Raw genomic sequence first — 22,920 nt, 5'->3', positions numbered from 1 at the left:
AGAGTGAAACATGGAGTTTGTCGCATGCCCCCCAGTGCCTGGAATACATGCCTACCTTATTACCAGGCACCTAGTTAGCGAACAAATCGGCAGCCTAAGGCCCTTCTAATCAGCCTCTTCTCATCGGTTACCAACCTCCGTGCTGCATCGAGAAAGAGCCTAGAACACTTCTTATAAACCTTTTACTTTTGTTGCTCACTCAGCATTTTATCTTTCTGATCAAAGAAGACGGTCTATCTCAAATTCCAAGATCTTGGTATAAGCGCCGCTCTCGGCTTTCACTGTCTCGGATCGCCTTGACAAGGTGCCACATCTGTCACTCTTCCTACCTAGTTTTCCCCGCTGTCGGCCTCGACGTCGCATATCTCCTACTAACTTACGAAGCTTCACACATGCCATTTGAGCATACAATTGACAATGATGAGTCTGCCTCAATCCCTCCTCGCACAACAATGAAAGAGACTCTGCGCAAGAAGACGGCCAAGACCGACTCCAATAGTGAATTCGATACAGCCAGTGAGGCTCCTTCTAATCCATGGGCAAGCGAGACTTCTTCTGCTGTCAATGGTGATACGCTTTCTCGCCAGTCCACAAAGGCATCCAAGAGCCCAGATACCGTTTCTCCAAACAGAAGTATTCCACCATCTGTGACCGAGGAAAAGCATCAATCACCACCACCCACGCCTGCTGCTCGATTGGATGTTCCTGGTGCGGACAATGGGACTGACGACGCATCAAAACCAACCCGCCGAAGAAAGACCATAACTAAAAAACCACATACGTTCGAACTTGAGGCGGATCTGAATCCTGTTAAACCTAAGGAACAGCCACCCGCTATGCCCTCCGAACCACCCAAACCAGAGACGCCAGCTCCTAAAAAGAAGAAACGTGTATCTCAACCCCCTGCCGCGGAAACACCACCGGCTGTCACCATCAACTCTCTTCCTTCAGTCCAACAAGCTCCTCCTGCCCTTTCACCTGCAGTTGCATCTCCGAAGCCTCCCCCTGCAGCTCCAATGTCTCCCCCAATACAATCACCTCCTCAAATGACAGCTCCAGCTTCACCTAAGCCACCATCGACACCTTCGACACCTTCGACACCGATAGCAAATAACCCCTTCACTGCTCACCGAACCAAGAAATCAGTATCATCAGCCCCCATTCAAATAGCAGGTTCGAACCCGTGCCGCTTCTCTCCGCCGCGTTTGGCGGATGAAGCCTTCTATGGGAAAGTCATAGTATTGACCCACGGGGCGAGTCAAACCGGGCAAGCCTTGATCCGCCAGTTCCACGCCGCAGGATGCCGCATCATCTTCGGCGACACGAATGGAGATCAAGCTCGCAAACTCATCTCGAGCCTGCCTCCGCCACATGTAGTGCATTTCAACAAGTGTGATCTCACCAGTTATTCCGACATTCTGGAACTATTCAAGTTGGCAACCACGATGTACGGTCGTGTGGACCACGCCATATTTGGTGTAGGCGACGATGGTGGTCAAGCTCGAACGGTTGGCGAGGGTGAAAAAGGCTGGTTTGAAGATAGACCAGGGGTGAACAAGACTTTTCGAATGGCCGTGAGCGAGATTGAGCGGGAACCTTATGGTCTAGGGGATATACTCACTGCGAGTGTCAGATTTGCACGCATAGCCATGGCATACCTGAAATACTCGCCAAAGTCGAAGCCAAAAAAGAAAATCGTCAACCCTTACGCAAAGACCGAGCCAGAGCCATCAGCCGGGTTCCCGGCAAAAGACGATCGAAGCTTGACCTTCGTCACGAGTATTGCCGCCTTCAAGGAGACGCCCATGTTACCGATCTACCAAATCACGCAGCACTCGATACTGGGCCTTGTACGCAGTCTACGCAGTACCGTCGATCCTGACCCTGAGCGAGACGGAGTTCGAATCAATGCAGTAGCCACAAATGTTATGGTTCCTCGTGCTGTGGCCCAGTCTGGCGGACGGATGTCGGTTGCACTTCCACCTGATCGTCCTGAAGACGTGGCGCGAGTGGTGGCAGGCGTGGTAGCGACCAGCACGTCCAATACCGGGAATGACACAGGAGTCACACATGGTGGAGGAATCTGGTATGAGAAAGGGTACGAGAGAGGTATGACAGAGCGGTACCTTCACGGCCGAGTGATCTATAGTGTCGGACTTGACTGCTGGGATGTACAGGAAGGCATGGATCGAAGTGAGCCTGTATGGATGGGAGCAAAATCTAGTGATGCTTTGGCAAGGGCAATGAACGGTCTGAACGTTGGGTCTGCTGCCGTTACTGGGCAAGGGAGCAATTGGATCTTGGATTTCGTCTGATGCGAAAAAGGTGAACGTTGGATGTGCAGCAAAAATTGGATGGATTGCATATGCTGAGCAGCTTGAAATGATAGAAACTCTTTCGCGATGTGGATCTGAGTGTGCTGATTCGACTGCATTTCAGAGTCTCTTCCACCTGGTAACACGGGGTCGGAGGTCTGGTTCGTATTCGATAGCCGGGGTAAAGTTTGTGGCTTGCGTCGAGACCTCTTTGAGCTCCTCAGGCCTGCCACCCCGAAGATTGCTTTGAGACCACCATTACGCACTCCACTTCAGAGCTGATTGTCAGCCATGGAGAAGCTGGAAATGAATCACCGAAGTGAATGGCATCGTCGTGATGACTTCGCAAGAGCATCACCGTGTGGTGACGCTGTGAAGGGCGCCTGTTAACTTCATGTGCGACTTTGGCAAACAAACCCAGCTTAGCCATCGCCATGTCATCATGGCAACAACAACCTGAGCAAGATGAGCGAATCAACAGAGCCGATCCATGAAGGAGTGGACGACTTCATCTACGATCCGATCAGGGTGTCGCTACTCGCAACTATTGACGATGAGAACACCGCATACAAGGACCCCGACAAGACCGATCGCTATTCTCTCTTCGAGGCCAAAACAATTGATATCTGGGAAATCAATCAACGAGGTCCACAGATCCTTGACAGAAACTACCCTCTGTCAAGACGACTTCCGGAAGATCTGTTCGAAGCATTTCATCCCTCTGCCCCCCGAGGAAGCCGTCTAGCTCTGCGTCTGCTGTGTACTCGACCAGTGCTTGCTAGCAATCAAACCGCTCGACTCGACGATCTTGGTCGTCCAGATAACAGACAAATCAATTATCTACCTTTCGTTCCTGAAGGGATCGAAGATCTCATACACCAATGGGACCTAAACCGAGAATATGCCTGGATGAGGTTGAATTCTCGGGAGGTAGGCAATTTCCAACGCAAAACAGGATGGGATTTCGGTTCGAATCCGCCACGCGCAACCAGGATGGGTATGTGTTGAGATGTATGTCCTTGATGGCTGAGATCTGGTAAGGCTGAACGAGACCTAGGCATAGTCATCCATTTCCCCTTCGTCCTCCGTCCGGCACGACGCGTCAAGTGGGAGGCCCAAACCAAAAAGAACCCAGCATCCCGTCGTACTCTTCGATCCAAGTTCAATCCTCATAGAGATGATCCATTCATATGGTCATTCGCGATGTCCCATTCCCTGAGAGACGGCAAAACACGAGGTATCGTGGACGGCTTGACCGACTTTGCATTTGGCGATCTCTCGCGCCGTCTTCTGAAAGGAAGATCAGAGTGGTATCCTCACCCTTTGCATGTGCCTGTCGTTCTCTTGAACATCTTCTTCGACCATGCGGCCTGGGAGGTCAACCTGCTATGCGTCAAGGTCGGCCGCTTCGAATACCTGTCTCGTGATGCTGAGATCGGCTCGCTCCAGGACTTTGACACCATCACCACGCAACTACAATATACTCGACGGTCACTAGATTTTCAACAATCTCTCACCAAATTTTTGCTGGAGACCATGAAGTTCCTCGAGACCAAGGTATTTGCGCGAGAGCCCTCTGGCCGTGATGACGGTATCTCGGAGTCATACAGAACATATGTCTACCATACCAGTCCACATATGGAAGAGAAATTGAAGAACATACTGCACCTGATTGAGAACAACCTCTCGACGTGCCAGTACTTACAATCACGGACTCGAGATGCGCTTGATTTTGTGCGGCATACCCTAGGTGCCGAGCCTGTGACCTATGCTAACAACTCGTGCAGATCAAGGGCAAGATCTCCCTTCGAGACAACGAGTCGAACCGCGAAGACGCCGATAGCAACAGCACCATGTCATTCTTGCAAATGACGTTTCTGCCTGCCACATTCGTCGCGGCCATTGTGTCGACCAATTTCTTTGAGCTGTCGAACAATCCACCCACCGTGTCAAAATACTTTTGGATCTTTTGGGTCGTGGCGATCGGGCTGACAGTGCTTACACTGGGCATCTACTTCCTGTGGAAGCGGCAGAAGAAGATCGGGGCGGAACGCCAGGAGCGAGAAGCTGAACGGCGTAAGAAGGAGATTGGATGGGAAGAGGGCGATTCCAGTAGCAGTAGTGATACTGATGGTGGTGATGGACGAAGAAGACGGCGAAGGAGGAGGAGAACAAAGATTTCTGCAGATGATGCTGAACTTGGCAATGGCAATGGCAATGGAAAAAAGAAAAAGGAGAAGCCGGAATTGGTACAATGACGATGCAGTAGCGAGTGAATGGTGTCAAGACCTGTGGTCGATTTGTGTTGTCACCGGGAGCCCTTGCTGACAGCGCTACTCGGCAGCCACGATGTACCTGGACACCATCGGCCTTGCAAGGAATACTACCTACAAAGACCATGACTTACGAGGCGAAGCTGACATCGACCCTGTTGCGTCTGTCATTGGATTGGGGCGATATCCGGTCGCTAGTGCTGACGCAACAATTACCTCCTACAGGCAAGAAGTGGCTATGGATATCGAAGATCGTGACTTCTGCTGCTTTGCCCTGCTTGGCATGCAAAAAGTAATCTGGAACATCAATGTTACCGGCCCTCTTCAGTGTCTCCATCACCGCGGCAAATGGCAGATTGCCCATCCATTATTGCGGCTGGTTTTTCAGCTTTGAACCAAGCTGCCAGCATGGCACTGGTGCTGACAAGATGTGCCATGTATAGCTCTCATGGAGACTTGTGGGTCTGGCATCGACAGGAAAGGTCGAGAGGTGGATGGAGAACTTGACTTGCCCCGTACCTCGTATATGGCAGGTCGCGGACGTTGGCAAAGAGATACAAGGTATAAAGTATACGGTCCGGTGCTCCCAGTCAGACTGAGGCAGCAGACTCATTCCTAACAAGAATCCATCTCGTTTCAGTCGCCCACACATTCGTTGAACACTCACAGTCACAGTTCGGCAAGTCGCTCACTTAGTCACGACCACTTCCACCATCCACCCAATCTATCACCAGACTCTCTCATCCCGATTCATTCATCCATAGCACCAGTCCCTCGCAAGAATGAAGCAAATCTTCTCCACCGCAACTCTCTTCCTGGCCTCTCTCGCCGCAGCATCACCAATATCCCTAACCACCCGCGCAACAAGCATAACGATCTCCATCAAAACCGGCGACGGCGACAGTGCAACTACCTTGACCGTCCCTCTCGACCAAATAACCCAAACATCAGGCCAGAGCACCAAAGCAGTCGCCGCATCGATCTCCACGCTCAACACATTCTGCCAGGCGTTCTCCGACAGTGCTGGCACAACACCACTCGGGCCCGTCTTCAGTTCTGGAAATGACGCCAGCTATAGCGCCTCATCGTCGGGAGATACCGCAAGCCAGGCGGACGATGCGGTCACGGTAGCTGCATACTTGTGCTCTGCAACCCAGGCTGGTGTGGCGCCGAAGACGAGCACGACCACCGGCACGGGCACGACATCGCTGAAGCCATCCACAGGCACGATCACTGTCGAACTGGAACAAAGCTCTGACCAATTCGTCCAGACGGACATACCGCTCGATTATTCGCTGGTGGCCACGACGGCGACCACACTAGGCAACATGGGCATCGATCTGAGTCTTGTCAGCCTCACAGGGTCAAGCGCCACGCTGGCACAGGTGGGATGTCAAGTTTTCGAGGATGCGCAGGGCACGGTGCCTGTGGGTGGAGTGGCGACGAGTGGCAGTGACGCTATTTTGGCGGCGAATCCGATTGCGCCCAGTCATATACAGAGCATAAGATGTGGTGTTGTCGGTTGAATGACGATCACTCAATTTGCTGATGTGGCATGCCGCATGACGATGAGAAGCAACCGTGTCTGGGCACCTCGAGCAGGGACTTTTCAGAGATGGGGAACGCAAAGGAACGAAGTTTTGGGAAAGCATTGATGGTTGATGAATGGTGTATTAGAAAAAAGGCAATTACCTCACTTATCGAATGAGTACGCCCCAAAAAAGTATCCCGAGTCATAACAGATCCTGAAACCAACAGAAGGAATATATACACAAAAGGACAAGAGTCCAGTATAGAGCAGATGTGCGCTATATCGGGTTGGCATTCTGCTGTCTCCACCAGATGCCGCCTTATCTGCTTTGGCTCGACCTACACCGATTTGACGGGGTAGATGTTTCCCAAATTCTTGACATAAAGTCGAAGCGGGGATAGCTGAGGACTGATTGGCAAGTGGTTTCATGCCAATGCCAAATCCTGATTGCGGCGCTTTATTGTCAGGAGTGCAGCGACAACCGGCAAGCGAAGCAAGAAAAGTACGCGTCCATCCTGTTGGACTGAGAAATGACGGACCCTTTAAAGCAGTCAAATTTTTGTTTTAAATTCGAATTGCAGATGCTTAATCGGTCGAAGAGTGCTCGTTGGATGGCAAGTGACTCGTCCAGGTCGAATATGGTGCGCATTGTGTGTAACCGGTTGGAGCTCTGACACCACGGACTGGGGGAGCGCCGGATCCCCTTTGAAGAGTCTTGTGACGGCAGTGAATAACGTGGTCATAAGAGATCAATTCGGTGATGAGGGGTTCTTGATTTCTCATGGCACGAACCAACTTCTCCCATGCATAGATGCAGTGAGTAACGTGGTATTCTTGAGCGACGTAGACGGCATCGTGTTCTCCCTTTCTCATTTCCTCGAGAGTCCAGGTCTTCTCACCGCCAGAGTCCGCGTACCAGGTCCAGTTGCCCTCTGCCAGGAAGCGATCGGAAAGGAGTTGATCGTAGCAGTCGGCTGGTGTCCAAAGCTGCATCATGACATCGAAGATGCATCCTTTGGCACGGGCTTCCTCTGCATTGTAGCCGCAGCTCTGGATATCGGCATCGGTGGTCTTGACAGACTCGGTGGCTTTCATCGAGTCGTCATCGAGGAGGGAGGAAGTGGCGGTTGATGTGGCAGCTGATGCTGTGGACGACGCGACGGCAGTCGTCGAGGATGATTTATATGAGACCACAGCCGATCCGACCGTAGATAAAACAGCTGCGATGACTGCGATGAACAATGTGCCGGTTGCTAGCGTCAAGAGAATGGATTGTTTTCCCCAGCCGGTTCTTCCTTCTTTTTCTGGCGGAGCAAGAGGGAATGACTCGCCGTTGGAGAGTGAGCGATAATGGCTGTTGGCACCCATTGTCGCGGCGTGTTCCGGGAAGTTTTCAACTAGGCGCGTAAATGAGGGGATAAATCAGGCTTGAGGGTAGAAAGGGTGATGAATGGTACAGATTGCAATGGTAGAGAAGAATAGCGAGAGATAGGAAAACGAGTGTGAGTTGATGTAACACAGATGAATGCAAATGAGAATCGGATGAGAGGGAAAAGAGGTTGGACAGAATGGGGACTAGAGGCTGTTTTTCAAGAGAGGGCTAAGAAGCACAGAAGGACAGTAGGAACAAACCTGCTCAGCCCATGCGGCGAAGCTGATCAGTGATCGTTCTTGCATGATAGTTTACCTTACGAGGCCAGTCAGCCAGTCTTAGTTTGGAGCTTCAGGGGCAAAAACGAAGCCCAAGACCGCCGAGACCCCAATAGAAGCGAAGATGCAATCGATGGTGGCTCCTTAAAGCCCCCGCCAATTGCTTGAATTGCGGTCTGTGCCCTGCCAAAAATCACGAGATGGGCATTGCACGGCACCGGTAAAATTACCATTCTATCGATAATGCCGCCAAATCTTCAGGGTCTGCACTCTAATTCATCACCTGAGGGGTGAAAAGGGTGCCCACGGGTGCCACAGAAGACACACCACCTGTCGGAATGTCTCTTTTGATAGGCAATCTCTCGTGTACTCATAAGGAGAGTAAACACTGGTATTAGGTCAGAAGTCCTAACTACAGTATGCCATCTCTCTCAGCAACAGCCACAAACCTGACCTATCCACGGCTGGTACAGTAAAGAGCACAGCACAGCCGAGCCTCTCCGTTTTTGCGTCATGTTCTATTTATTGACTTGCATGAATTATCCACACAACCACGAGTCCCCTTCGCGAAGAAATAAGTTACCACAATAAAAGAATGCTCCGACGCGCGTCTCTTCGAACAATCGCATTATTTGTGCTCAAGAGAGATCAATCATATACTGTAACAGTTCATTATTGTACCAACCATTTATTATTCCCTGCGATTCTTTCCTCCCCGTTGCTAAAGAGTCTTCCACATCCCTTCCTTGACGGAACCTTTGACGAGTGTCGGCCAGCATCCTTTCCGATCAACTTTTCAAACATCAATGGTTGTGCCACATCGTCGTCTTCGTGCTTTTGTTCTATTGCATCCTGAGGCCTAGCACTAACGTTAGTCAAGATGATCAAAGCCACATGGGTAGGCGCACAGTATGGAACTTCTTCAGGCTCCAGAATTGTCCCAGACTCCAAGACTTCGCTACGAAGTTCAAGGGTCCAACGGCAGTGCCCACCAAGCCTGTTTCCAGAAAAAGTGGCACCGTCTGACGTTGTCGCTCTTCAGATTCAAATAGATACTCTCCCTTCTTGTCGTCCAGGAGTCCTTTGCACAGAACGATATAGCATTGATCGTTAGCAGAAGGAAGGGCATCAGCTCTACCACCCACTCGTACTAACTTTCAGTCAAGGCACTTGCTGTCGTGAATCTGCTGGATCATGTACTTATATCATCGTGGTACTCCCTGTCAGACGGTGCCACTTTTTCTGGAAACAGGCTTGCCACCAGCCATTCGCGCCTCGTAAGGACATGCCAAGATGCATTGGCCAGAGCTTTCCGCACCTCAGGCAGACACCATATTGGCCAATCACATCTCGTATTCGTGTTCAAGACCAATGATGTCGCAGCTTCAATGCTTCTTCCATCTCGTCTCCTTCGCATCATGGTCGCAGGTTTCGTTCTTGACGTAGGTCTATATAACGAAGCTACCTTCCAGATCTCACACATGACGCCCAAGAACCTATTGAGTAATCGATCAAACCACTAACCTGTCTCGCCCAAATACTCTCAGGTAGATTCACAGTCTGTGTCGACACACTGCGCCCTTGAAGTCTACTCACAGTATCTCTCACCGCAGCCAACATGGGCAAGCTCAGAAGTCCTCAGTCTCCGCCCGTAAGAGCAACGGTAGCACCCACGATCCCTCGCATGGATCCTCCTCCCCCATACGAAGCTGCATCATCTCGCTCTTCATCGGCCCACAGTAATGACCACCTCCAATCTAATGGAAACAGGCAAGAGCAACCACAACAGCCACAGGCACAAACACCGCAAGCAGCGGTTACGAACAATGCCGGGTCCGAGAAGAAATATCAAGAAGGATGTCTCACATTTGGCGAAGGCGCTTCGGGATGTATGGTATACGGGAATCATGCTGAAGGTGAGCACACACGTCTGGCGGCGTCAAATGAGACATGACGTGACGCTGTTATGGCCGAAGAGGTGCTGACCCAGGTACAAGGCTGCTTGGTTTACGGCGACTATTCAGAGGGTTGGTGAGTCGCTCCCCAATCACAGCCTCGTGGACATCTTCTTCGATCCCACCGGCAGCTTTGTGATCTGCACTTCGCAAGCTATCGACTAACCGTTCCCGCCAGTTGCAACTACAATTCACGAGAGGGCTGTTGCCTTTGGGAAGCCACAAGCGGAGGGTGAGTATGCCGAGCTCCCCACTTGTATTTGCCTAACCTCCCATAGATGCTTGAACTTCAAGACCAGCAAAAATGGCTGCTGCCAATGTGGTTGAGGCCGGGATGTCAGAATGAATTGAACGAAATGTTGACAGCTTGTTCGACACCTCGAATCGATTGCTGGCGGGTCGGACGCTTTCGTCGCAGTTATGATACCACTTTGTTGTCTCAATGCAAATATTTCCATGCCCACGAAAAACATCTTGATCCGCATATCCAGATACCAGACTGTCAGTTCCAGCAAATGTATGTCCATTTCCAGGGGGCGAACTGGCAACGATGATCAACTGAAAGAGAGCTACGATCGGCAGTGTAATCAGCCGCTACTCACACACTACTAGCTACCAGGATACGGTAAAGTGTGCTTCACCTACTCCCCCAAATCTGCGTCTGATGCAACTCATCAAGCAGTCAAACCCGCCAGCTTCACTGGAAATCGTATTGCTGGTAGAAACTAGAAATGGGCTGCACCGGCTCTCCAGCTCCCGAACCTCAATGCAACCGTGGCAGACCAACATATACTCCGCGAGGCGCCGAGGCGATCATCGAGGGTGTTATTGCAAACCGAAACAGGAAAGATCGTTCGTCTCGCATGAAGTCACGCCCGAAGGACATGCAGCCACCACCGAGGACACGACGGAAGAAGCGATAGATAGGAGAATCCGGGAGTATGGAGTCAGTATCGATCATGCCATGGGCTCTTGCGCGATGGGTAGAGTCGTCGACAGCCACTGCCGCGGGAAGGGGGTGAAAAGATTGATTCGGTTGATGCATCTGTTTTTCCTGTTTTTCCTGTTGCACTTGCCTGTCACATTCAAGCTGCTATTTATGCGTTCGCTAAGAGGACTACGGATTAGATATCTTGTGGTGAATAGGTCGAGTTCGAACAAAACATCTGAAGCCTTTGATGTTCACCGAGTTCACGTTTTCAATCAATCTTGGGCCCCTGCTCATTGCTCACCTCTTGCTGCCAGGAGGCACAATAAGCTGTCTGACCGAAAGATTAACCAAACACCTGCGCGTTTCCATGCAAATAGGACTTGTCAGACAGAAATAAGTGCTATCATCACGCCGCCTCAATACATCCCAATCCGGTATTCCTTTCACCACACTGCAGGTCGGCGAGGCTCTCCACCAGCCTCACTCTTGGCGGTTGTATATTCACTGCAGCTTCACCACCGCAATAACCTGTGCTTGATATGTTTCGACAGTCAATTACTGGTGTCCAAATGGGTATGCTATGTCACTTCCTAGTCCTTCGTGGCCTCATGGTTCGTACTGACTGTTCTCAAGACAGACTTCGTTGCGAAAAAGTCTTAAGCGGGGGCCATATAAGTAACTTATGGTCAACTGAACTTCAGCATCAGCCCCATCCAACTTCAGTGGCTTGCAGGTGTCAAAACTTCAGTTGGATGGTGTTGCAGAGGTCTTTTTTTTGCATCTACCTAGAGTAGATATCTATGTGTATAGTCCTTCTCTGCATCTATGCGAATTGCCATTTGACACCCTCACAGAATTCCTTCCAAGTAGTTTTTTTCGCACCGGCCACCAAGAACTCATCGCTCTCAGCTTGTTTCTTCTCCGCCCCTTTTCCGTAATAACTGAAATCGCGAATGAGAAGCATATTCTGCTCGAGCTCCTCGCCAATCCTGTCGCCCAGCTTCGCAGCAGACTCGACACTTCCTGGCTTCTCAACGAAGGTGACCTTTTTGCCAGTGATCTCTGACAATTGGTCGGTGAGATCTTTCGGGTGCAGCCACTCGCTGACAGCCTGGACAGAGACACCGTTTGCCTTGGACCCAGCTTCGAACAGACCCGCAGTATATACACCTGTATCGCGCTGGATGTCGAGCATTGGGATCCAAGTCTGCGTTGGGTTCCATGGCTGACTGAGCGTCACTACACCGGTGTCCTTGTCCGGTTGGATCCACTGGGTCAAGTTCGACATGAAGAAGGCTGGCATGAAATACGAGACAATCATATCGCCCTTGACTTTCTCTGCGTATTCGCCGACCTCGGCCTTGGAGTCGAAGTGCTCGATCTTGGAAAGCTCGCCGTCAGTCAGCTTGGTGGTGTTTGGCAAGTTCGACCAGACGAGGTGTTTGACGCCCTCGTCCTTGCATGCATCGACGATGTTCTTGCCTTGCTGGAACTCGACGGTTTTGGAAGTCGTCTCCCAGTAATTGGTAACGGCAAAGACGCCGTAGGAGCCGGCAATGGCTGACCGTACGCTGGCGATGTCGTTCAGATCTGCCTTGGCGAGTTCGGCTCCTTTATCAGCAAGTTTTTGAGCTGATGGTTTGGAAGGATCCCGAGTAATGGCGCGGATCTTGTACTTGGACGACAGTTCTGGCCGGCTCAAGATGGCAGCGACAGTGCTACCGCCTTGGTTGCCTGTAGCACCGAAGACTGTGATGATCTTCTGTGTCATTTTTGTGATATGCTTCGAAGCCGTGGTGGAATGAAATGTCCTGAGGTGGTTGGTAGTGGTAGTAGTAGTTGTGAATGAACAGTTACTTCGTTCCGAAATGCTTTTCAACCTACCTGGGATCGATCGTTATAGCCAGACATTATATACACTTTGGATCTTCACGCTCGAAGCATATCGCTTGCAGCCCGATTGACATTCAGGTAAGTGGCTCCTCGTCGCTGAGGCGCTCAAATCGTCTGCTGGTCCTTGGTTAGTCATCTTCGCGCGTTCGGCACTGAATGGTTTGGTAATTGTCATAGGCCTAGAGGTGATGGCTGGCCTGAAAATCTTCCATTGCGTTCGATCGAGAAGGAAGTCATTACTTCTCTGGGGCACCCGATAGGCGAGCGGGCCAATAGGTGTACGAAGCCGAGTGCGAAGCAAAGTGTATGATTATGTCAAATGGCTGCAAAAGAAAGCTGACCAATTTCTTTGTCCACTCGGATCCAACCTGATGCCGAGCACCAGAGTAGCGGGCTTGGCTTACTTAATATGCCCTCGGTGCCAAGATGCCTGGTAGTGTTGCATCCAGGGTCTATCGATCTTCGCCTGTCACAACACCAAATATAGGAGCCGTTCTTGAAGCAACAGGAAGGAGTGCTAACAGATACCGAGCACGGCATCAAAATGAGTTGGACAAGCCGAATACGTAACACAGTTTTGGTCTTGCTTCGATTTGAAATCATCATATTTCAAGGCTGCTTGACTATCATGAGGCTAGATATTGGTCTGCTTCTAGCCCAGGCTCAGTAAATCAGCTTCAATGAAGCTGACCAAGAAGTTCAACTTGGACAATAAGCCACCCGTTCCATCATTAAAGATCCGTGAATCGTACTTTTCTTTTGATCCACTCGTCGCTTTCCGAACTCAAATTCCAAAGAGTAGCAATACATGTAGACTTGCGGGTATCATGATCCGTCCGGTGATGTAGGTAGTATGGAGTGTCGGACAGGTGAGACAGAGCATCCTACATGTGCAACCAGCATGACCTCCAAACTTTGGAGGTGCTGTAGTCTCCGCTGATCAAATTAGGAGAAGAGTCGAGGAATCGAGTCAAGCTTTGGTGATGGCACGCAACTTTACAAGCAAGGACCAAAAACTCCGCCGCCGAAGAAAGTAGACTCGTTTTCGTAAACATAAGCACTGCAAATGTGCAGAATTGAAGAACACCAACGCTGTGCAGAATTCGAGAAGACCAGGCCGCCTGAGTGATTGTGGTCGATTACAAGTTCGTTGGGTAATAAGGATCAAAACTCTCCGCGGCCTGCGCGAGAGTATCCAGATCGGAAAATCCTCGAACCAAGGTTGGTGGCATAAGACCATTCGGAGCAAAGCCGTTGTCGTTGATCTTGTTGAACAAGGACTGGTGCATGCCAGGGGCATGGGCGAGGAGGGATTCCTCTCCTAGAGGGGGATACAAGGAATTCGGAGAGACGCTTTCAGGGATCGTCTGGATGGGCATGAGCATGTGGGATGGCTCGGCGTAGAAGGTAGTGTCTTCGTGGTTTAAGGGTGTGTCAATTGCAGTCGGTGCGAGGGATGTGACCTCGGACAAAGGCGAGTGGAGTAGGCTTGATCGTCGACTGGCTTCGGAGACCATGGTCTCAGCCTTCTTGGGCTGCTTGGTCTTCTGAGCATCTTTCGTCATTGCAGCCTTGCTGCGTCGTGCCGAATCATCGCTATTGCTGGATTGAGAGCCCTTGTGGGTGCGCTCGTGTTGCTTCATATTGTCCTTGCGCGTGAAAGCCTTGTTGCAGATGGGGCAATGCACGCCCTTTTCTCCGGTGTGCTTCTTTCCATGACGCGCAGCGTGGCCTGAAGTCGTGAAAGTTGCTTGGCAATTGTGTGACTGCGCATAAGGGCACGGGTATTTATTCTTTTTCATGGTTGACTCGCCACTGGTGGTCGGTGGAGTCGTGGGTTGGCTAGTAGGAGCAGGAACAGCTGCGGATGTAGGTGGGAGAGTGGCATTCATGGGAGATGGAATGGGGAGAGGCTGAAGACCGGGATGAACAGGTATAGGAATATTCGGATATTGGTGCGCTGGCGTTATTTGAGGCATGAGAGTCTTTCCAGAAAACTGATCAGGCATATTTGGAGCAATCATGAGTTGTTGTTCCAGAAATGGAGTAATGGTGGAAGGCGACGGTAGGTAGCCCACCAGGTCTTGGCGCAGCAATGGATCATATGGCATTAGGGTGTTGTCGACATAGTTGTACGCCGGCGTGATCGGGGATGGAGAAGAGTCCATGCTCGAGCTGGATTCTGAGGATGATTGGCGCAATAGAGGAGGAGTTCCGGCGGATGAGACAGAAGAGGTACGTCTGTAGCCTGCCTGGCGAGGAAGGTGCGGCCTCTCACACCTTTGTTGAGGAGGAATCGAGGGAGAGGCCCCGGATTTCGAGAGCGAAGGAGAAGACGCCCCGTGAATTCGGACAACGAAGGAAGGGCAGTCGTTGTCGTTTAAGATCGAGAAGATACGTGCTCCGCGGGATTGCGTGTGAACATCCATTGTTCCACGCGGCCACCAAGCGTCCAGCGGGCGGGCCGCTGGTCCAAAATGAGGGTATGAGAACGACTGCGTACAGGTCAGGATATGGGACTACTAGATGATATAAACTTGGGTACATACGCCTGAGGAATGGCTCGTGATGGTCACAGAGGTTCAATTGACACAGATATGTGAGAGATCGTCGTTGAGAGATTGTCTTGTCAAGTGAACTCTGCGAGTGTCCCAGGCACAGAGAACAGCTCCGGGTGTCGTCGAAGAGCGGTTGGTCGAGAGAGCTGCTATTGCTGCTTTCAGGGATTGCCCTGTAGCTTGAGGTATACTGTTCTCCAAAGATGGAGCAGTTTGTTGAAGGGATCAGCAGTATAGGCAAAGGTAACAATGGATGTGAGCTCTGTTAGAGGGCACAGGACCCTTGAGAAAAGAAGGGTACAGCACAGGGTCTTTGGATATAGACGAGCGTATGAGTGGAAGAATGATTTTTGGTAGGGGAGAGAAAAAGGGTCTACAAAAGGAACGGGAATATGGGAGAAGAAGATGATGTTTGAACAATTGCGTTAGTGGAGCGTTGGATCAAGGGATCGAGAGATCGAGAGGATGGAAATGTTCAGAATGGCATTTGACGGGGATCCGAGGCGCGTGCGTTGGATCTGCCAGGGTCGGAGCTTGGAGCTTGTGAGGGACGGCACACTCTGTAACAGGATGGGGACATCTCCACGCGCGCAAAATGAAAGCGTCAAGGGCTTCTCGTGGGAAAAACGGGCAAAAAGTGCAGTCAGCGGCGGCCGGGAGGAGTATAGGCGAGCTGGAGCTAGAGGAGAACACGGACACATGAGTGGTGAATGGGCTGCAAAAGAGGGTTCAGGCCTGTCATGGCAGATTAGCAACCACATCATGCATCGAGATTCAAAGCCACAGGGAATCAGGGATCACGATACAGTAAACTCGGACGTCAGCCACTGATGACTTGCCACAGTGCTATCGACCCTGCAGGACATACTATAGTCAACACATGGCATGAGTAGTCCTAACATAACATGTTCGCAAGGGTCCCAGACGGGAGACACCACTCTGCTCGACACCATACAACATCCATGCAACTTGCAGACGACCCATGCTGCCCTGTACACAATATGACCACAAGAGACACAGTGATACGGAGTAAATGATAGGCGTCTGGATCAAGTATCCGAACAAGGAGAAAGACAGGTTTGGGGGCACTTCCATTTGCAGCGCTGAGAAAAACAAGACATCATCAGCAGTCTCATTATTGTTGGTACTCTGAACAAGGCTTGATCGACCGATGTACTGGTAGATCACGATCTCGAAGCTGCGAAGAAGACCCAAACAAGACCCAGCAAGGGGGGTTCGGGCCTGCAGGTCGGGGCCCCTCTTTTGACACTAGATGAGCATTGGCACATCGGTTCAGGGTACAACCTCTGAATTAAGGTTGACAGAACAAATAGTGATCCCAATTAGAAAAGGTAGAATTAGTACATACTCTGAGTGAAGGTTGACTAGGTGCTTGAAGACATGTAGCATGATGATTTATGGCTGCCGTAGGTTATCGTGCAGTAGTCGTGAAGTGAGGACTTGTACCACACTAGTAGGGAAAACCTATACGTAGTATGTCGTTAGGATGTGGTGTCCGAGAGGTCCCTCCCTCTCTCCATTCCCACAATCGGGAGTTTCTGACACTGAAAGCGCCGTCAACGTCACTAGGCGCATGACATCACAGGCAATTAAAGTTGAAGTCCCGGAGAGCCGATCCAGGCCAAAACGTTCGATCCAGACCCCGAATCGAATTCCTGCATCCACGGCACAGAATGTCAAAGCAGAGAAATCAGTTCTTCCAAAGCACAACTGCCTTTTCTTTGCACCCGCAGGATTTACCACTAGAAACCTGATTGTTCCAAAGCTTGCCGGACACTTTACCCATGGAAGGTGTTTCCTGTTCTTTACCTTTTTGACGTCCCACACCAGCAATCCCCGTCCCACTGCACGGTTCCCGTATCATTCACCCTTGCAAAACGTCGTCCGTACTCGGTACCTGGCACACAGACAAGTACAACGGTACTCGTGAACACTGGAAGTGGCCTGACATGTCAGTCATCTCTCCGCACGTGGCATATCCAAGGGGTCGTTCCCAGCTCATCGGACTTGACGCGAGGGTTTCTCCCCTTCGTCACTGACAGCTGGTCTTTGCGTATCTCCATCTGCTTGATAGTATGGTTGAAAAGCCTGGGCCAGAACAAGCACCTACCAATGTACTCCGTATTAGATGCCAATGACTGCCTACTGATTTCCAAATGCTCCCATATTTAATAGAAGGTTAAAGAGATTGAAGTCCCCCTGTCTCATAAGGCTTTCTCCCTTACTTCTCTCCCCACGTGTCTCGGTCTGCCGATCAGGGTCTGGAAGTTGCTATAGGTGCGACATGGACCGTACCGAAGGGCAGGATACTCCCTTTTTTTTTTATAGGGTCCGGTCACCTAAATGAGACACGGCAACAATAATCGATGCCCTATGCAGGGCCGCCACTGTAAGGACCCTCTTTGCTTGTCAGTTGAACATGCAGGGAGAGCGGCTGCCACGGGGCAAAGGGTCCCTTCAAGAAGCCATTACTGCATGCTGGAGAGCTGAACAAGCAATTGCCCCTTACCTGGCAGGTATACAAAGTCCAAGGCTGTGCCATCTCGTAAAGGTATTTGTTTCATACACTATACTCAAGTGCCTCTCCAAACCTGCTCGGCAAGGCTGACATGAACATGCCGCCAATTGATTCGCACACTTTCGCTGCTTGTCAGCTCCGATGCTCCTCTGACGTGGCAGTGAAAGAGCGGTAAGAGAAGAGTGAATGAAGATTATTATCCTGCCGGTCTCCCCATGGCATAGCCACATATGTTGGCTCCCTTCCATCAGCCACCGCCGCTCCCTCTCGAATGCCTCTTCTGTGCCGGCCGCCTTCTTTGCAGGTCACTCTGCACTTACCAAAGTCCCCCTACAGAGAAGAAGGGTTGATTATCAATTCTCAACCAGTTCATCACTTTCCAGCTGCCTTTGTTGTGCGAACTGGACGCTCCTTGCCACTTGAAGAACCGAGAATTTTTGCTGCCTGAAAAAATTCATGGATCATGCCTATTGATTGATTCGGTGTATTCCAACAATTACGTAGCCTGCACCACTGGGGGAGCCACATCACCTTTGCCTTCTCATTCACCCCTCACCAGTCACCACCAATTCTCACTGTCCGGTTTGACCAGCCACCTGACTTTGTTCACCATTCTCTTCTGCGCCCAGCTAGAGAGCCTTGCCAACCTGCCAAGCTCCCAGCAATCGTCGCTGCTACTTCATCAAGGCGCTCTTCGCATTCTGCAACTCTCATCATCTCTCAACTACTCTTTTCCATCATCCTCGACCGCCGAGACAACCGAGTCTGAATTTGCCGCTACGACCCGACCCTTTGCCGTGGTTCCGGCTTTCCGCTAGGCCACGAAACACCTCATCATTCCATTTGACTCGGACCCTTGAAACCCACCGCAAACCCCAGCAAACATGTCCTACTACGACGATGACAGAGCCCCTCGCCGACAGAAGAGCACTCGAGAACGCGCGCGACGAGATGATTACGATGGCGGCGGCACTGTCTATGATGAGAATGTTCGAGATACTCGCATAGTCAAGCGTCGTGATGACAGTGCATCCTCGGTTGAGGAAGTCTCCAGAAACTTTGCGCCCGGAGATCGTGGTGGCCCTTACTACCGCGAGACAACCGTGCGCAAAAAAGGCCATCGACCAATCCGTGATGACGATCGGGGGTACGATGATCGCTACGACGACTCCACTGTTGTCTCTCGAAGAAGACGCGATGATGATCAGACGGTTGCCGGTGCTCGTGATCGTAGGGGGCAAGATAGAGGCGACAGACGTGAGTTCAATCTTGCACTCGCGGTTGATTCTGGCTGACACAATCGATTGCAGGTCGCTCCCGGCGCCGCGATGACTCTTACTCGTCCTACTCCTCGCGTAGTCGCACTCCACCAAAGAAGAAGGAGCGCAGAAAGTCCACCACTGAAGAGGTACTGGGCTCTCTAGGCCTCGGTGGTGTTGCAGGAGCACTCTTAGGCAAGAATCGGGACCGTTCAGCATCCAGCGGGCGCAGTCGTCATCGAAGCCGAAGCAGAGCAGGCGGTCGTCGCAGATCGTCATCGGACAGATCTACACGCCGGAGCAAGAGCAAGGGCAAGATCACAAACGAGCAAGTCTCCCAGGCTCTAAAGGCTGCCGTTCTCGCCGGTGCCACCGAGGCTTTCCGCTCTCGCAAAGACCCCGGCGGCTGGGGCGCTGACAAAGGCAAAAGAGTCTTGACTGCCGCTCTTGCTGCAGGTGGTGTTGACGGCCTGATCTCGAACAAGGACAAGCCAGATCACCACAACAAACGGGACATACTCGGCTCTGCCATTGCTGGTTTGGCCACCACCCGTATCATCAATGGTCCTCGGTCGCAGTCTCGTGGCAGAGGTAGCCAAGACGGTCGTGGTCGAAGCCAGTCTCGAGGTGGCCTTGGAGATCTTGCCGCAGGTGGAGTCATCGCCGCCACTGCAAAGAAAGCGTACGATCGGTTCCGATCCCGTTCTCGCGGTCGCGCTCGTTCTCGGAGCTCTTCATACGACAGTTACAGCCAAAGTCCACCGCGTCGCAAGAGGAGCCAAAGCGTTGCGGGCTATGCAGCCAAAGGGCTTGCGGCTTTGGGCTTGAAGGATGCGGCCGACAAGGTCGATCCTCCTAGTCGTAGCCGTCGTTCTTCGAGGCACTATGATGGTTACTCTGACGATGGACGGAATGGTGGATATTATAATGATCCCAGAGATGTAGGTACCAATCAACCCCAACAAGGTCACCCCAAGGGTGGTCCGCGTTCCATGAGTCTGCCCAGAGGGCCTCCCCCTGGTTATGAGCTGGATTACGGACCACGTCGTACCGGTGACCCAGAAACAGACTCCGATTCTGACCTCGGCTCCAGTTCCGAAGATGAGCGCCGGCGAAGAAAAGGCCAGAAAAAGATGTTCCTTACGGGTGGACTCGCCACAGTAGCCACCATCCATGCGGCGCATAACGTCTACCAAAGTATGGAGAAGAGAGAGGAGCGACGACATGCATTGAAGGAAGGTGAGATTAGTAAGCAACAGGCCAAGGGCGAGAAGAACAAGGCGAGACTGCAAGATGCTGCTAGTATCGGTATCGCCGCACTGGGCCTGAAGGGTGCCTACAGTGAGTGGAAGGAGATGAAAGAGTACAACCACGAGAGGCACGAGGAGAAGGAGACAATCGAGAGGCATGCCAAGAAACGAGAGGCCAGGCGAAGGAAGATGAGCTTGTTGGCCAGTCAGGACTACGTCAACAGCGACTACACCGGCAGCATGCCGAACCTTGCGACATACCCTCACGATCCTTACCGCCCAGCGGCAGCTCCAACTTATGCCTCTCAATCGGCGGTTCATTATAACGACGACAATCCCTACGCCGCCATGTCACAACAAGCACCTCCTCCTGCGGCTACGGGTTTCCCTCCTCCGCCAATTGGGCTTCAACACCCACGGACTATGTGAAGACGTTACGAAACAGGACAGGCGTCGACCTAACGACCTCCCATCGACCTTTCACGCATTCTAACGAGCCAACACAATGATGGTCATGACCGATCTTTTACGCATATGAGAGGCAGGCGTGGTACCACAGGAGTCGAGGATGCCAGCATTTTCGGGGTCACGGTTCTCATTGGAAAGTGCATGCTTGAACTGTCACGCCATTTCAGGATGGCTACGATGTTATGATTACTTAACGAACACGATCCGTTCGCTATGATAGATAAACAATGACCTTGAATGATTACCATATTGAAATCATCCAGATGCGAGATTGCTGTCAATGTTGAGTCGTCAATTGCTCACCGAGATGTTCTGGAAAGGTCCTCATAGCCCTTGGCCCTTGTACTCATCCACCTACCAGTGAGCCGGGTCCTTGTAGACCTGCCCTCGATCATCTGCTGCACGACAGCAGTCTGTCTCAGAATATCAACTGGGGTCCAGCAGCCAATGCATACTGATGGAGCCCACCCATGACCAAACAGAACCCCTCGTTCACACCTTTGAAGGGGTTGTTGATCATTTGCCAAACCGCGGCTCGCGTTGTTCAACATCCGCCCCCAGACTCTCGTCGTACGAAGGAGGTGGATGTGGATGCGGCTGCGGGTTTGGGGGATACCATGGTTGTCCTGGGTGCGGACCAGGGGCAGGAGGTGCAGAGAATGGACTGTCAGTTGGGGACACATACTGAACAGGCATTCTGGGAGCGGATGAGGAAGACGGTCGAAAGTCGTACGCGAGGTTGTCGTGAGGATTGTAGCTTCTTCGTGGTCGGAAGCCGGTGCTGTCTGGACGGTCGAGGTACGTGTCACCTGGACGAAAAGTAGATGGGGAACGTGGTCGAGAGTCAGAGCCAGAGTTTTCATGAGTGTTGCAGGTCCGCCGTGGTCGGAAGCCATTGCAGTCTGCGCGGTCAAAGTACTCGTCACCTGCCACGCTGTCTGGGCAGTTGTCGCGTTTGTCGAGCTCTTCGAGTTCCTGGACGATGTACAGTCGGTTGCCCTGGCTAGAACTGGGAGCGTGGTTATGGCTTTGGCTGGGCCGTGGTCCATGCGTGAAAAGCAGGTACTCGTGGTCAGAATCGGATCCTGAGTAGAAAGATGAGGAAATGTCGCTGGACATATCGGACGATGAACCATCGCGGGTTATGAAGCGGACTCGACGCTCACGGTCTGCCGAAGAGGAAAGAGCTGAAGGTCCACGACTAGCACGGCGTCGACGCCATTCGTCTGGGGAGACGCATTGCGAGTAGCCGTCTCGGGAGGGCGTGTTTCCCATGGTTAGTTGATGAGGTTGGAGAGAACTACGGATTAGGTTCGTTGGCTGTAGGATAAATGGCGCACGAGTTCGCGCTTGCAGTGGTCAAATAGTCCAGATGAGACGAGGAAGAGAGACCGTATCACTGCCTCGACTTACGTGTGAAAAAGTCACTGTGAAGTTCGTGGTGATACCACAGGTTTTGTCATCGTTGTCACCATTATAGGTGAAGCCAGGAGGTCTCGGACCTGAGATTTCCCAACAATGGGTCACCGAGCACTGATGGCTCAAGCCTCGTTTGCCTTCTGGAAGCTGGCATCACTGTTCGCAGGTCACGAACTCGTTCGGGGAAGCAGACGTTGTAAAAGGGGTGTTCAGCCTTGTCTGCTCCTGCTTGGCACTTCTCCACTAGCCGAGTTGAGGGGAAACCCGGATGACAACAACGGCTTATGTATCTGGCCTGTGAAGACATAATGTCTCATGAATGGATCCGACTGTAATGCAATTTTTTCTGCGTGGCAACTGCCTGTTCGCTTGATGTGAAAGTGTCGGGAAGGAGCTTCGGAAGTTTGAGCCGTTGCGACCAGGAATGTCAAGGGGCTGCACCTCGACGAACACCTGTTCGAGACGTCTCTAGCCGAGGCCGACACCCTTGTTGAACACCCATATATCATGCAGCCCCCTTGCTGCTTGATGCCCAACATGATAACCTCTCGTCTTGACGAATTTGCGGCGGCCTTCAAGTGAGGCGACCATTATCACCCAACCAAGATGCGTCCAATTGAGCGCAGCCACGGAGCTCCTGCATCTTCAATTGCGTCTACCACTGGCTACCTGCACAGATACTCAGATGGTGACAGCTATGCGAAAGTCTCTGACCAGCGTGAGTATGCTCTCAGTCACTTGCACTATCGACGAAAGCACCACAAGTGAGTTCTTCGTTCAGAGTGGTCGCAAATGAAGGCACAGCGGAACTCGTCCATCTGCAAACTTCCATTGACAAATTACTCTGGAACCCTGCATCTACGAAGGTGCAGAACAGGT

At 51.7% G+C, this 22,920-nt stretch overlaps 10 protein-coding genes across 10 annotated transcripts; 6 read left to right on the top strand and 4 right to left on the bottom strand.

The window, feature by feature from the left end:
* Window positions 1-452: 452 nt before the first annotated feature.
* EDD37DRAFT_661579 (uncharacterized protein) lies at window positions 453-2,315 on the top strand (the record flags this gene model as incomplete). The annotated part of the gene is made up of 1 exon (XM_062819141.1): window positions 453-2,315. The coding sequence occupies one exon, from the start codon at window positions 453-455 to the stop codon at window positions 2,313-2,315; it is 1,863 nt and encodes a 620-aa protein (XP_062675548.1).
* Window positions 2,316-2,548: 233 nt separating this feature from the next.
* Window positions 2,549-4,805, top strand: EDD37DRAFT_61775 (uncharacterized protein). The gene is made up of 3 exons (XM_062815762.1): window positions 2,549-3,312; window positions 3,373-4,049; window positions 4,103-4,805. The coding sequence occupies exons 1-3, from the start codon at window positions 2,781-2,783 to the stop codon at window positions 4,571-4,573; spliced, it is 1,680 nt and encodes a 559-aa protein (XP_062675547.1). The 5' UTR covers window positions 2,549-2,780; the 3' UTR covers window positions 4,574-4,805.
* Window positions 4,806-5,232: 427 nt separating this feature from the next.
* On the top strand, window positions 5,233-6,409 carry EDD37DRAFT_61855 (uncharacterized protein). The gene has a single exon (XM_062815815.1). The coding sequence runs from the start codon at window positions 5,371-5,373 to the stop codon at window positions 6,112-6,114; it is 744 nt and encodes a 247-aa protein (XP_062675546.1). The 5' UTR covers window positions 5,233-5,370; the 3' UTR covers window positions 6,115-6,409.
* EDD37DRAFT_617580 (uncharacterized protein) lies at window positions 6,239-7,864 on the bottom strand. Its single transcript, XM_062815741.1, has one exon. The coding sequence runs from the start codon at window positions 7,485-7,487 to the stop codon at window positions 6,705-6,707; it is 783 nt and encodes a 260-aa protein (XP_062675545.1). The 5' UTR covers window positions 7,488-7,864; the 3' UTR covers window positions 6,239-6,704.
* Window positions 7,865-10,344: 2,480 nt separating this feature from the next.
* On the top strand, window positions 10,345-11,406 carry EDD37DRAFT_61689 (uncharacterized protein). Its single transcript, XM_062815696.1, has 3 exons — window positions 10,345-10,349; window positions 10,404-11,228; window positions 11,293-11,406. The coding sequence occupies exons 2-3, from the start codon at window positions 10,491-10,493 to the stop codon at window positions 11,332-11,334; spliced, it is 780 nt and encodes a 259-aa protein (XP_062675544.1). The 5' UTR covers window positions 10,345-10,349; window positions 10,404-10,490; the 3' UTR covers window positions 11,335-11,406.
* EDD37DRAFT_61757 (NmrA-like family-domain-containing protein) lies at window positions 11,398-12,645 on the bottom strand. The gene has a single exon (XM_062815740.1). It carries the CDS (start codon window positions 12,424-12,426, stop codon window positions 11,479-11,481), a length of 948 nt encoding a protein of 315 aa, XP_062675543.1. The 5' UTR covers window positions 12,427-12,645; the 3' UTR covers window positions 11,398-11,478.
* An 896-nt stretch (window positions 12,646-13,541) lies between these two features.
* On the bottom strand, window positions 13,542-15,281 carry EDD37DRAFT_61599 (uncharacterized protein). Its single transcript, XM_062815642.1, has 2 exons — window positions 15,098-15,281; window positions 13,542-15,043 (listed from the first exon to the last, which is right to left on the bottom strand). The coding sequence occupies exon 2, from the start codon at window positions 14,975-14,977 to the stop codon at window positions 13,688-13,690; it is 1,290 nt and encodes a 429-aa protein (XP_062675542.1). The 5' UTR covers window positions 14,978-15,043; window positions 15,098-15,281; the 3' UTR covers window positions 13,542-13,687.
* A 2,930-nt stretch (window positions 15,282-18,211) lies between these two features.
* On the top strand, window positions 18,212-20,231 carry EDD37DRAFT_61588 (uncharacterized protein). The gene is made up of 3 exons (XM_062815633.1): window positions 18,212-18,902; window positions 18,956-19,845; window positions 19,998-20,231. The coding sequence occupies exons 1-3, from the start codon at window positions 18,530-18,532 to the stop codon at window positions 20,007-20,009; spliced, it is 1,275 nt and encodes a 424-aa protein (XP_062675541.1). The 5' UTR covers window positions 18,212-18,529; the 3' UTR covers window positions 20,010-20,231.
* On the top strand, window positions 19,728-20,752 carry EDD37DRAFT_61520 (uncharacterized protein). The gene is made up of 2 exons (XM_062815582.1): window positions 19,728-19,849; window positions 19,998-20,752. Exon 2 carries the CDS (start codon window positions 20,038-20,040, stop codon window positions 20,581-20,583), a length of 546 nt encoding a protein of 181 aa, XP_062675540.1. The 5' UTR covers window positions 19,728-19,849; window positions 19,998-20,037; the 3' UTR covers window positions 20,584-20,752.
* Window positions 20,753-22,101, bottom strand: EDD37DRAFT_61500 (uncharacterized protein). The gene has a single exon (XM_062815570.1). The coding sequence runs from the start codon at window positions 21,756-21,758 to the stop codon at window positions 20,922-20,924; it is 837 nt and encodes a 278-aa protein (XP_062675539.1). The 5' UTR covers window positions 21,759-22,101; the 3' UTR covers window positions 20,753-20,921.
* Between the last annotated feature and the right edge of the window lie 819 nt (window positions 22,102-22,920).

This window comes from Exophiala viscosa (assembly GCF_022695815.1).
Source record: "Exophiala viscosa unplaced genomic scaffold EDD37scaffold_1, whole genome shotgun sequence".
NCBI lineage: Eukaryota > Fungi > Ascomycota > Eurotiomycetes > Chaetothyriales > Herpotrichiellaceae > Exophiala > Exophiala viscosa.
The sequence above is the reverse complement of the archived record's forward strand: the minus strand, read 5'-3'. Positions and strand labels throughout refer to the sequence as shown.